General features: G+C 46.9%; 1 protein-coding gene across 3 annotated transcripts in view; it reads left to right on the top strand.

Annotated features, from left to right (window-relative positions):
• The first annotated feature begins 2,263 nt into the window (after positions 1-2,263).
• The window catches only part of NPAS2 (neuronal PAS domain protein 2), a 162,173-nt gene continuing 150,622 nt past the window's right edge, over positions 2,264-13,814 (top strand). The window contains exon 1 of one of the 3 annotated variants that reach the window (XM_053890570.1): positions 2,264-2,289. In XM_053890570.1, the coding sequence (XP_053746545.1) occupies positions 2,270-2,289 (20 nt within the window). In that variant the 5' untranslated portion in view covers positions 2,264-2,269. Of the gene's footprint in view, positions 2,290-4,745; positions 5,047-5,650; positions 5,787-13,814 lie in introns of those variants that run through there. The other 2 variants (XM_019451610.2, XM_019451752.2) reach the window with 2 other exon arrangements.

The following is a 13,814-nucleotide window of genomic DNA, read 5'->3' as shown; positions in this document are numbered from 1 at the left end:
GGGATGGAAGGATGAATAGGTGGAGTGCAGAGGATTTTTAGGTCAGTGAAAAATGCTGTATGATACCATAATGGAAGATGCATGTCCCTATGCATTTGTCCAAACCTACTGAGGGTTCAACACCAAGCGTGAGCCCTAATGTAAACTATGGACTTTGGGTGATAATGACAGGTCAGTGTAGGTTCACTAATTGGGACAAATGTCCCACTCTGATAGGGGATGTTGATAGTGGGGGAGGCTGGAGAGAGGGAGTCAGGGAATATATGGGAACTTAGTACTTACTGATGAATTTTGTTGTGAACCTAAAACTTCTCTAAAAAATAAAGACTATTTTTTTAAAGATTCTCTTTAGAAGAGAAATGAATAGGATCTAAAATCAAAATTTATTATTAGAGAAAATGCATATGAAGGGACTTCCTCTAGGGACTTAACTATAAGGAAAGATCATGCTCAAGTGCCCATATCACCAGTAGTCTTACCATCTCTTCTTGGGATGTGTGTGTGTGTGTGTGTGTGTGTGTGTGTGTGAGTGTGTGTGTGTGTGTGTGTGTGTGTGTTTTGCGTGTTTGCATGCATGCACATACACATGTATGATTTCCTCCCGTGGTCCTCAGAGGCAATGCAATTAACTGGCGGCAATTGGCTGAAGCTTTGGAGCTTTGTCACCTCCAGACTCCTCCAGCCCAGATTTCCTCCCTGGGTCCTCCACACCAGTTTTGTAAGGAAATCTTACTTCATTCTTGAGTTTGCCAACCACATGATCTAATAGGTACAGGTGCCAAGTCTTCACTCTACCAGGCGGGCTGCACAAGGCCTTGATTGTCTCCTGGTAGCATCCTCAGGCCCACAAGAGAGCCTGCTGCAGTGAATGAATCACCACTCTGCGCTTTTCTATTGCTGTGAAGCTTCTGCAAACCAAAGTGTTCGAATTCTAACCCTGACATTTCCATTGCAAAGTGTATATTCTTGAATCTTTCTGCTCTGGGTGCCCATCATTGAGTCTCTGATGATTGGGCTCTGAGGCCTCTTCATCTTTACACTGACCTCACTTTCCCTTCTGCCTTGGCTTCTTCAGTTTCCTTCCCTTAGCATGATGCGATTCTACACAATGCCACATAGTATTTTCTTTTTCTTTTTAATTGTAGAGTGAAATCTGCTACTCAGAGATAAGAATCCATAAAGGGACTTCTGGACACCCATTTAAAAAAGAAGGCCCTCTATCATATGATTATTCAGAAAAACTGTGGTGATGTCATCTGGCATAGAACTCTGGCCTTATTGTCTACCCTAAAGTTTCTGTTGAGTTTACTGACTATCCATACCTAACGTGGGCCCCAAGCCTTGAGCTGGTGCTATTATTATTGTAATAGCCCACGCATTCTTGCCTGTATGTAGCAGCACATATGGACACCTATAGTGTACATATTTTGAGAATTTAATTGGATAAATGTTTTAAATTAGGGTAGGCCCCAGATTCAACTTCCATGATGGAAAAGAACATCCAATTAGATTGCAAAAACTGAATTGTTTCGCTGATCTTCAAAGATTGATATAATTGCAATTTAAAATTTTGATCCCCCTCCCCAAAAAGTTTGATTCTTTGAGACTTATCCAAGGTTCCTGGATACACTATTGCAACATTCAATGAAGAAAGCCGTGTTCTTTTAAAGAACTAACTACATCAGACTTGAGAATTTCCCCAAATTGGCAATGCAGTTTTGAGTGGTTCTTTTACTCCATGCTGCCCCTCTTGAACAATGTATGGATTATGATCTAGTTTGACTTGATATCTAGTTGATGGAAAGTCCTGGTATCAGTGTCATCTCCTCTAAGAAGCCCATCCTGATTCCTTCCTTTGAATACACAGGGCATTTTGTCTTCTGCCATTAGCCTTATTTGGCCTCATCTTTCTTTTTTTAATGTTTATTTATTTTTGAGAGAGAGAGAGAGAGAGAGAGAGAGAGCGCGCGCACGCGCGCATATGGGGGGAGGGGCAGAGGGAGGGAGACACAGAATGTGTAGCAGTCTCCAGCCCCTGACACAGGGCTCAAACTCACTGACTGCAAGATCATGACCTAAGCTTAAATCGAATGCCTAACTGACTGAGGCACCCAGGCGCCCCTGGCCTCATCTTTATCCTGGCTTCTACCCTGTAAATACTTCTTGTATAGAAACTGCTGTAAAGTTTCCCTTGATCCCTCACAGGCCAAGTCCAGCCTGATTCATGCAAGCTGTCAACAAATGCGGATAAAAGGAACTGAACAGTCAAATGCATAGAATGAATTGCAGGTAAACTTTCCTCTTTGATTCTCTATGTTTTGGGGGAAGGGCACATTCTTCTGAGGACACTGTGCTCTAGTCCTGATTGGGTCCTGTGCTGCAGACTCCACTTCCCGTGATGGTCAGACAGATGTCCTAACCAGTCGGATTAATACTAGGAGATGAGATGGAGTCTGGAATGAGTGCAACAACTACATACACATTATCTGCACAATTAAAAGGCAGAAACCACACATTTGGTAGGATACCTTACTGGGCAACAGGTAAAAACAGACCATAGCAAACACATTTGTTGCACTGCAGAATTATTTCATGCATTATTACTGTAGTTCATTTGTTTCCTAAAAGATCATTTAAGGATTGTTCAACTAGTTCCCAAAAGGGAGGAGGAGGGAGTTGGAATCTCTTTCAAAGCAAGAAAGGAAGGGAGGTGGCTTTAAAGTCTGCATTGAATCAGCTTAAAAGCACATAACTTTATCCTTTAGTAGATATTAGGCCTATGCTTTAAAGGCAGGGCAAAACCTACTTGCGTGAAGAAAAAAAAGCAAATCAATCAATCAATCAAAAAAAATGTTTTCTTTTTTGGAAAGGGAGGGACTTCAAAACCCAAATGTGCCAAATGCCTCCTCCTTCTTGAAAAGCCCTCCAAGTTAGAAGCAAGCCTAAGAAAAACGGCTTCTCTTAGGATGCTCAAAGTTCCTTGAAGCTGATTATTTTTCAGGAGGAGAATTAGACAAAAATAATACAAGTGGGAAATAAAGAGAGTGACCTACTTTACAGGGGGGAAAAAGGAGCTCTGTGTGAGCGTTTTGATCTAATTGACGGTGTGGGGTTGCATGCCCAAATAAGGCGCTGTTGGTCGAGTCTGCGCGGGAGAGGGCCTATCTCGAACTCGAGCCTAGGAGAGGATAAAACAAGGGCCCTGGAACTGGTGGGCAGGGAACCCCAGTACACTGGACCGACTGGTGTTCAGAGGAAGTTCCCTAGGAGATTCCTTCTGGCCACAAAACCAAGTATGATAGAAAAGGACCGGTAGGGGCGCCTTTCTTTTCAAGGGCTACTTGCTGGAATGTGCGAGGGACCGAGGGACATCTGAAAAAGGCTGCTGGGTGCACGGCACCGCGCCAGGCGCTGTACTTAGGTGATGTTAGGGAAGAGGTGACTTCCCGGGGCTAGTGGGCCTCTCCCCTCCTTTGGTTTCCCCCCCGGGGGCGTCTATACCACGCCGTGGAGGGAGGTCTGCGAGCCCAGAGGAACCTGCTCACTGTTCCAGGCCTCATCGAGGCACAGGATCTCCCCTTTTCACCCAACGCTGTCTCGGGGCCCCGCAGAGTATCAAACCACAGCTCCTGGCTCCGGGGACTATTTATGTGCATCTGTCTCTGTTGGGCGTTTGCTGCGGGAGCCTCGGTGAAAGCCTCCCTGTTTTCTCGCGCGCGCGCCGCTCCAGCTTCTCCTTTTCTTGGATTCTCGCCTGTCTCCTCCCACAGAGGGAAAAAAAAAAGGTCACGTATGTTTGGAAAAATATGTAGGTCAGTGGAACATTTCCTGCACTGGTGCAAAAGGAGAGGAGGGCAGGGAGGGAGGGGAGGGAGAGGCAGAGCGGAGCTCCGAGGGCGCGCTCCTGGCCACAGCCCCCTACCCCACGTGCCTCTGCGGGGGGTGGGGAGGGGGTGCTGCAATTAGCCGTTCCTTTCCATCCTTGACCCATTTTCCAGACCGGCTATGTTAGCCTTGGAAGCGACACCGATTATTTCTCCCCAGCAGGCGCTGTAGTCCTCCCTAGAACAGCACTCTCCAGCTTCTCCCCCAACCCCAGTGTCCAACTGCCCCCTCCCTCCCCGCCCCGCCGCCAACGCTCATTGAGAAATCGCAGTGGTCCGCTTGCAGAGACGCGCCCTGTGCCCGGGCTCTGGCTCGGCGCTCAGACCTGCCCCGCAAGGACGGTGTGGAGGGGACGACAGTCGTGTGCTCGTCCCCCTTTCCCCCCAACGCACGGGACAGCGGGGTGGCAGCGGGCTTGGCGAGGGTCTACACTAGGCAGGAAGGGAAGATTGCTTGCCACCCCCAGCGACAACTTTAACGGGACTTCAGCTGGCAGCCCCGCGTCCGCCTATCTCCCCTCTCGACCAGTTCACTTCTAAGCACACACACCCCCACCGCGCGCTCAGTTCCGACCCCGCGCCCCAGGCCGGACTTCGCCGCGCGTCCTGGCAGCCCAGAAGGGGCGGGGGCGGCCTCGGGCGCGCGGGTGTCTAGGCCGCCCAGAGGAGCTGGGGGTCCGGGGGTCGCAGGATGCGTATCCCAGGCTGGGTCGGGGCCAAGGCCCGGCGTGCGGCCAGAAGAGACCCGGCAGCAGGAGCGGAGGGAAGGAGGAGGAGGCGAGGGTGGAGGAGGAGGAGAGAGGAGGAGGGAGGAGGGAGAAGGGAGGGGGAGGAGGAAGAGGCGACGGCAGCTCTCCCCACCGGCTCTACGTGCGGAAGAGTTTGCCGCGCGAGCAGCCGGCCTCCTGCAGGAGCCGAGGGACCCGCGCGACGGCGGCCAGGGAGCAGCGGCCGCGTAGCTCGGAGACCCGCAGCCGCGGTGGCGGTGGCGGCGGCGGCGGCGGCGGCAGCGAGAGCAGCGCCTCCCGCCGCCGCCCGGGAGGAGCTCGCCGCGCCCGCTCGCCGCCTCGGCTCCCAGCGGCGGCGGCGGCGGCGGCGGGAGGCGCGTCTCCCCGGCCCAGTCCGCGCCCGGCCCCGCGGGGTCGCCCCGGCCAGCTCCGAGGTAAGGGGCCGCGCCCGGGGACGCGGGGAACCCGGGTTGGAAGTCCGTGAGCGCGGGGTCGCGGGACTCGGTCACCTGCTAGTCGGCGCGGTGAACGCGCGGGGCGGGGAGGGGCGCTCCGACACGGGGCTGCGCGGCGCGGGGGTCAGGGGCGTAGAATGTTGGGGCCCCACCCCCACCCCGGGTCCTGCCGCCCGGGACACCGCGTCTTGCAGGACTGCAGCGGTGGCCGGGCTGGTGTGCTCCGTGTGCCTCTCGCCATAGGAAGCAGAGGACGAGGCACCCCGAACCTCAGGATTTGGGGGAGCTCAGAGGATACTGTCAGGGTGGGTAGAAGCCGTGCCCAGGTAGCAGCCTGGAGGCTTGCCCAGTGGCCTCTCTGGGCCCCACTGCGCGCCTTCGCGAAGAGTGGGGAGCCGGGTAGCCCTGGAGGGTGCGGCGTGCGCGCCCCGGGCTCGCGATCTCTCTGGGTCCCTAGGTCGGAATTGTTTCCGGGCCCGATTGGGTACCTAGTCTGCCCCAGCATGTTTAGAGAGCGTCGCCTTGCCACTGCTTCCCAGGTTAGATGCCGTCGAGTTGATTTGATAGGTGTGCCCCCTCCCCGGGCCGAGGAGGAAGGTACACCTTTGACCTTTCTATAGAGCTGCGCAGGGTCGTTAACCAGAGGGTAGGGACAGGTGCCAAGGTGCTAAATTAAAAACTAACCCGCTCCTCTGCCTGCCACTCCTTAACTGCTCAAGGTAAGAAAGTTTGTTTTCAGCCTTGTGATTCATAAATAATTAGTAACCAGTTTCGTAGATTAAGCAAGATGGAAACCTTAAAAATACATACGCACTTCCAGAAAGTCTAAAAACTTCCAAGGTTGGATCCGGGAGTCTTTAGTTCAGGAAGTTAAAAGCCTCGGGACTCAACAGGTGTTCAGAAGGGGTCCGAGAGGGGAGAGCTCTGCGTGTTTGTCTTTAGTACCTGCTCCTTTGGTATCGTGCCCCAAATTCGTTGAATTTGTTGGCTTGTTTCTTTACAGGTATTGAGTAGTTATTAACTTAAATAGCAAAGATGAACTCATCATTTATGATCATTTAGAACCCAAACCTTCTTTTCCTTAATAGGAGGGTTCTCCCCGTTTGGACTTGCCAGATAATTAGCTTTAAAGCAGTTCCTGGCAAGGTGCACTCTGTCCACGAACCTCTAACACTAACTTAGTACCTGACCAGTGAATTGACTAACTAATTATGGCTTGCATTAAAGCACAACTGCCCTTCTTGGGTGGGAGGTGCCGGTTCAAAATTCAAGGGCAAGTTCTAGCTCTTTCTATCACAAAGATTTCCTTAATGGGAGTGTTTGGCAAAAATAATCCCAAAATGTCTTTTAAAATAACCATCGAATAAATAAAATGTTTAAAAGCGTTATTCTGACCAGGGCCACTATTTTGCAAAAGAGAAAAAAAAAATCTGTTTCATTACACAGCTAACCCAGGACCCATAGAAGTATTGGCATTTCTCAGCAGTCTACTTAAAGATTTAGTTAAAAATAAAGTGTGCAACATAAAGACATTCAATAATTGTCTTCCATCTCCCAGAGAGATGCGGTGTGTGGCTTAAAACAATTGTAAATGTGCTGTTTTTAGCCATTTTCTTCTTGGAAATCGATGCCTCTATTTATTTGCTGATTTGTCCCACTGTGCACGATCATAGAATTGGTTTTATTCCTACTATTCCCCAGAGTGACTCCTGCGGAGGTGAGAGAAGGGACTACATGCTAGAGGAAATATGTTATTAATAAAACGTTACCCCCCAAAGAGTTAACCATGCCAAGAAAAGAACCAAGTGAGGTTTTACTAATTAGTGTGATGAAAAAAATTCCCTGATATGATGACAGTGTTCAGATGGTGACTAAAAACTTCATCTTTATGTAGAAAATAACAATTGTTTTTAAGCTTCTTTGGTCCTTTTTGGAGTTTGGGTCCTTTTTAGTGTTTCTGGATGTTTAATAATGAAAACTATAAAGATAACAAAAATGGTAAAAAAAAAATTACATCATCTGATGTATATCATTATGAAGTTGAATTTATCCTAGTTTTTAAACAATCTTTCTTAATTCTTGGTGATCTTTATAGGTGGCTCTTAACCCTGCCACTTGTTTTCAGATTGTAAATTCAAAATTAGCGATTTGTTCAGATGACAATAATAATGCCTGCATATACATTTTATATCGCCATCTGTATATGTTATTTTTTTCAAAGTCTTGCTCTTGAGCCTGAAGGACCAAAGGGCTAAGTCCTTTTTGTTCATTTAAAAATTTTTTTTAACGTTTATTTATTTCTGAGACAGAGAGAGACAGAGCATGAACAGGGGAGGGGCAGAGAGAGAGGGAGACACAGAATCTGAAACAGGCTCCAGGCTCTGAGCCATCAGCCCAGAGCCCGACGCGGGGCTCGAACTCACGGACCACGAGATCGTGACCTGAGCCGAAGTCGGCCGCCTAACCGACTGAGCCACCCAGGCGCCCCGATCTTCATTTTTAAAACAAGTAGATATCTTGTTCTTCACGTGAAAAGTCAGTTTTTCCATTGTGATCTGGACACTGATTGTCCCATGCTGATCCCATGTAAGCGGTGACATCTCTTTCCCAAGAGAGGTCAAATTACAAGGTGTTGAAAATAGCCCAGTGACTCAGTATTCTTGGCTGCTGTACACCAACGGTTTAATTGGCTGCATCAGAGAAGCATCTAATTGAGTTTCACATTTAAATAGTGGAAATGATACTTGATGCATTATTTGCTTACACAAATGTTTAATTAGCATGTTCCTGATCTTCATTCTATTTGTAGCAAAGAAGGGAGGTCAGGGACTGCTCATTCATATTCCCTGCAGCATCTCAGCCCTATGAGGCCTTGTTCATAATAGATGCTCAATAAATAGGTGTAGGAAATGAGCTGAACCATTGATGAGAGTTATCCAAAGGTTAGAAATTTGTGAGTGCTAATAGGATACTTAACTATGAGTAACTCTAGTTTAAATCTGATGATGATCAGTAGTACCTGAGAGCACTGAACAAACACTTACTAAATGTGAACACTTGTTTTAAAAGGGGAATTTTTTTTTAATTCTCTGGCAATGGGGACCACTTGGCATTGCAAACAAAGTAATCTCTTAGGTAAAGTTCCCCCAAAGATCACTTGAACTTCTGCGGGTCCTAAAACAATGTGTGGTTTCCATTTGATGATTCAGAATAGAAAGGAGAGAGCTTAACTTCTACACTGGTGTGAGAAAAGCAGTGTATTAAAGAGGGTGGGAGGTGTCAAGGATCACGCCTCAAACTTCATAGTGCGTGCAGTTTCCTGGGGACCTTGTTAGTACATGCTAACCCAGCACATCTGGGTCAGGACCCAAGATGCTGCATTTCTCACAAGTTACCATGCACTCTTGATGCTGTTGAAACACCAGCAAAGTTCTGGAATATACTTAATTCAGTTCAGCATATGTTTACTGAACATCTACTACATGGTAGGCCCAGGCAATGGAAAAATAAAGAACGTGGGTCCTCTCTGCCCTCTCATCAAGCAGCTGACTAGATGAGGAAGAGAGAAGGATTCTTTCTAGACCAAAAATGAGGTCCTGGACCAGAGAATGGGCCCAGGAAAGGGGGTTTTCTGATAGGGCTTCTACTTTGCTGACCTTGACCTCTATCTAGTCTTCTTGGAATGGAAAGCTTTGTGATCTGGCAGAAAATAAACTGCAAATGTTGAAATCAGACAGACCTGGGATAGCCTCCCTGCTCAGCTATCGTGTGACCTGGAGCAACCTTTTTTTAACCTGTTTGAGCCTCAGTGTCCTGGTCAGAAAAAGGGTGGGAATAATGCTTCGCTGGTCAGGTTGCTAGGATTACCAGAATGATTGCTTTCATTACTGTCAGTGGGAAAGGGGGGGCTGGTAGGCAAGAGAAAGGAGAGGTTCCTAAAATATTTTTCTATGTAGTTCACCAATTAGAGATTCGATTTGGTCAACCAGCAAACCCCAGGCAAGCAGTAGAGAACCAGGCTAGGGCTGGAGGGTGGGCAGCTGTGGAAGTTAATCAGAGGCAAAACGGAATTATCAGGAGCACGCACATCTCCACTCTTCTCCTGTAGTGCCCTGGCTTCTGGTTAGCCTTGGTGACACCCTGCTAGCAATATATTTACCTGAGGGTGTTCCTGGAGCCTAGCCTTTAGGTTCCAGTGATCAAGACCAACTGGTGTTTGTACAGTCAGGCACTCCTTTAAAAATCTGATTCAGAGGGAAGGGCAAGTGCCTCCCCTCTTTGAGGGGCACTGGTGCATTCCCTGGCAAGGCACTTTTAAGGAAGGATTAAGCCATGAGCAGACTTGCGGGGGAGGGGGGGGGGGGAGAGAGAGAGAGAGAGAGAGGGAGAGAGAGGGAGGGAGAGGGAGAGTCCTTTCCCATTTAGCTGAGTTAGCTGAAATTAGTGCAGGGTGTGTCCGAGTTCATCAGGCAGATGTTTTATACTTCAGGCTGTGAGATGATTGTTTCCTCTTGACATCCAGGGAAGATGGATATTCCAAGGCAGTGATCTCTATCACTCTGATCTTAGGAGGGGTAATCTGGGTGGCCCTCAAAATACTTCAACATTGCTCTACTTTATTTATATATATATATATATATATATATATTATATATATATATATATATTATATTATATATTATATATTATATAAGGTATATATAATATGTAAGATATATACTATGTAAGATGTATATAATATATAAGATATAGGTAGTATATGTATTAGAGTTCCATTTATTATTTGCAAAGGAAATTTTACTGCTATCATTCCAGCTCCATGCCTCCCCACCTAAAATAAACCTTGAAAACCAAGTTATAAGAGAATGCCAGTGGCCTTTTGATGTGTGGGGGAAGGAAAAGCAGAGGAATGACTGGAGCCAAGGCAGTCCTGGGGGTGGGGTAGAGGGGTAACAAGGAGGGAAAGGAGGGCAGCAAGCATCTGAGCACCCAGAATGGAGGTTAGAACAGTGGCAGGGGCAGAGGGTGGGAGGTAGGAGCCAGGGACCCAACTTTGTAGACTCTGCTGCTGTGCAGAAAGCTGTGGAGGATTATGCCCCTGGGTCTTTGAAAATCATCCAGGCTTCCAGTAGACACAAGCCCATCTAAAGGAAGGTAAGGGGTGCCTGGGTGTCTCATTTGGTTAACCATTGGACTCTTGATTTCCACTCAGGTCATGATTTCACAGTTTGTGGATTCAAGTCCTGCATCAGGCTCTGCACTGACAGTGCTGAGCCTGCTTGGGAATCCTCTCTCTTGCTCTCTCTCTGCTTCTCTGCCCCTTGCATGTCTGCTCTCTCTCTCAAAATAAATAAACTTTAGGGGTGCCTGCATGGCTCAGTTGGTTAAGTGTCCAACTTTGGCTCAGGTCATGATCTCACAGTTTGTGAGTTTGAGCCCCACGTAGGGCTGTGTGCTGACAACTCGGAGACTGGAACCTGCTTCGGATTCTGTGTCTCTGTCTCTCTCTGTCTCTCTCAAAAATAAACATTAAAAATAAGTAAATAAACTTTAAAAAAAGAAAAGGAAGGTGAATGACAGAGCTAAGCAGCATTATTCTTCCAGCCTCTTCTGAACAAAAAATGGTAGTGCACAATTTCATGAAGAATATTTGTGCCCCTTGATCATCAAGATATGGAGGAGAATGTGTTTAAATTATCATTTTTATGTCATAAAAGTATATTTAATTTTTGGAAAGCCCAGAAAAGAGTGAAGAAGATAGAGATTACCTGCAACCTCAAGGTGTATTTCCTTTCAGTCTTTTTTTTCTATACATTAAATGTTTTTTAATGTTAGATATTTTAAAAATATGTATGAATAATCTCATAAAAATTTCAAATAATCCAGGACCATTTCTAGTAAAAAGATGACCTTCACAGTCTGTGTCCTATGTAAGTGTCATTCCCCTTTTTCTGCCTAGCAGAAACCTGGTTTTGCTGCTGAGTCTACCCTCCCTGGTCCATATGTCTCAGGAGTAAATCCTGATTGGCCAAAGCTACCCAAGTGAGCCTGCCATTCTTGCCAGTGATTGGCTCAGCACAAGCATGTGGACTTTGTCCTGGCCAATGAAGCATGAGGGTGGGTTACTGGCCCTTCAAATCAGGCAAGGAGGGAAGCAGCCCTTTTCTTCTGGATATGCAATGCCTGTAAGTGGGGCAACCATCAGCCCCCAGAGCAGGCTAGGCCAGGTCCCAGCTGACCTGCCAAAGAATGCAAAGGTGAAGAATTGGACTCCATAGTGCCCTTAGCCTTCTGAATTACCCAACGAGGAGTCTCTGCTTTGCGATGTTTGGGAGATCCTGAAACTGTCCTGACCACGTAAAGCAGGTCAAGTTAGGTTTTTGTTAGTTGTAGCCAGAAGCATCCTAACCGATGCACCACATACCTCTCCACCCTTCTCAGGAGATGAACTTGGGGGTGTAGTCTGCTAGTCATTTTCCGGTGCATTTACATATATACCCATATATGTATGTCTTCTTTTTAAACAGAACTTATCCCATGACTTTTATGTAGCGACTTTTTTTGGCATGAGAATTTTTTGGGTCATTTCTTATATCTACTTCATGCTTTTTAAAGGCTACGTAGTCATACCGAGGGGTACGGCCGACACATAATTTAACTCATTGTTAAACACTTACTGTGCTTTGTTTCCACTTCTTTACTATTACATTCCATGTTGTCTTAACTTCCTTATCTGTATATCTTTGGGTACATTCCAAGTTTTTGTAAGTCAAGGGGTTACTAGGAGGGGATTCCTGAGTAGAGGGGCGCATCTGTTGGAAATATGGATAGATGCTGCCAAGTGGATGACTCAAATAGCTGTATCCATGCCCTTTCCCACCCACCCACCCATGTCTTAACCAACACCACACATTACCAGTCTCTTGAATTTCTTTTATGCATTTTCCCATGCTTGATGTAATGCTGGTTTTCTATTCTGGTTGCTTGCCTTAATCTGAGCATAGGCATTTCCCCATGTCATTAAATATCCCATGCAAATATAATTTTAATGGCTGCATGATAGTTCATGATAGTCATTTTTGAAGTATTCCAGTGGTTTGTGAGGACACAAAAGAGAATAGTGGAAGTTGAGGCTTTCCATAAAAACTAAGGAGACCTGATCAATCTTGCAATCATCTCAAAAGAGCCCTGAAAATGGTATTAGGAGATATACCCCTTCAGTGATCTGTTTCCAAGAAAACTCTTGAGGAGATGGCTTTCCATCAGACAGCAGGCTGCCTCTAGCATTTCTAAGAAGCTTTACTGTTTCTGGGATCAAAGGGTTTACACCCTGACCGACATTCTTTCTCTGAATGTACAGGAGTCACTTAAACATATACTTTGTGCCTGACGCATAGCTGAAATGTGAGTTTGTTGTAGTCTTTGAAATTTTCCGCTTCTGCCAGGGAAGACAGGAAAGCAAATGGGATAGATGAAATTCATAAAAGATGTTCATCATGTTTTTTCCTCTTCTTAATTCAGAGAGGAAAATCTAATGTTTCCAGGAAGTTCCTGGGGATGGGACAATTCCATTTCCAGTCTTGGTCCTCTTTGTAGGCCTGCAGTGCTTTGGGGAGCAGTTCAGATTTGTCTTTAGTGCTTAGAAAAGTCCGGTATTTTTTCAATTTCAGAACTAGATAGCTTCAATTTTCCACTGTTCCGTTTCACAAGATTAAGGCCTATTTGGAAATAGGCAGCAGGATAGATGTACACAGTGCAGTGTGAGTGTTCAGCCTGCCTGCTGATGCTGTGAGGGAGGTGGGTGGGCATTGCTTTGTAGCGGGAGAAGAGTTTTGGAGGATGTGGGTTTGCGGGGCAGGGAGGAGCCCATCCAAATGGGGTGTTTGCCGCATCAGCGCTTCCCTTCATGCCGTCAATGAAAGACACAGCCTGCAGTTCAGTCATCACTCACTACATGAGATGCCTGATTTTCTGCAGATGGTGATCTAATAAAACTGAGGAAAACTTTAAAATCCCAGTTTTGGTGTGTGTTTGTGGTTGGAGTGGGGGCAGGCGTGTTAGGTGGAATGGTACCAAGAACGATTGCTGTATAGCTCTGGAATATCCGTTCATCTTAAGACCCAAAACAGAGATCGTTGCTGAGCTCGCCAAGGCTTTAATGGTCGGGGAGGATTTTATTTTTATGGCTTCGCCTCCCTTCCCCTTCACAGCGGTTGTTGGAGAGAGAGATGCATTCACAGCAGATTTGCGTGGCAGTTTTGAAGAGGTTTTATGATCTCTCGAGTTAGAGAACTTGTTTCTATTTCCAATCATAATGCAGTCCTTGGCTGGTAATAATCTCTAGGATTTCTGGCTCAGGACAAACTGATTTCATGTGAGGTAAGGAAGCTTCTTGCGTTGGAGCTGCTTCTGGGGCTTTCCCTCAATGCTTCCACTCTTGGCCTCTGTCTCTCAGTTCCCTATCCTGGATGGCCGGGTGGTCTCATCCCATGTGGTCCTGGGATCATGGGAGCACTTGCCACACTTGTTATGGAAGCACTTCTGGAATTGATGGTTCGCTAGCACACACCGGGTTTACTAAGTGGAGCTGGGGTGACGGTGGGGGACACAGCTCATAAAAGACCCTCCACCCTTGGACTGTCTTCTGTACTTTCATCTGATCAAGAAAGGCACTGCTTGAGATTGTGTCTGAAGAAGCCCAGTACCCCTCGATTTAGAGTTATACACGGCCTCGATGGAAACAGTGC

The sequence above is a fragment of the Panthera pardus genome, unplaced genomic scaffold (assembly GCF_024362965.1).
Source record: "Panthera pardus isolate Hobbes unplaced genomic scaffold, ASM2436296v1 HiC_scaffold_25, whole genome shotgun sequence".
NCBI lineage: Eukaryota > Metazoa > Chordata > Mammalia > Carnivora > Felidae > Panthera > Panthera pardus.
Note: the sequence above shows the minus strand (reverse complement) of the source record. Positions and strands in the feature narration are given on the sequence as shown.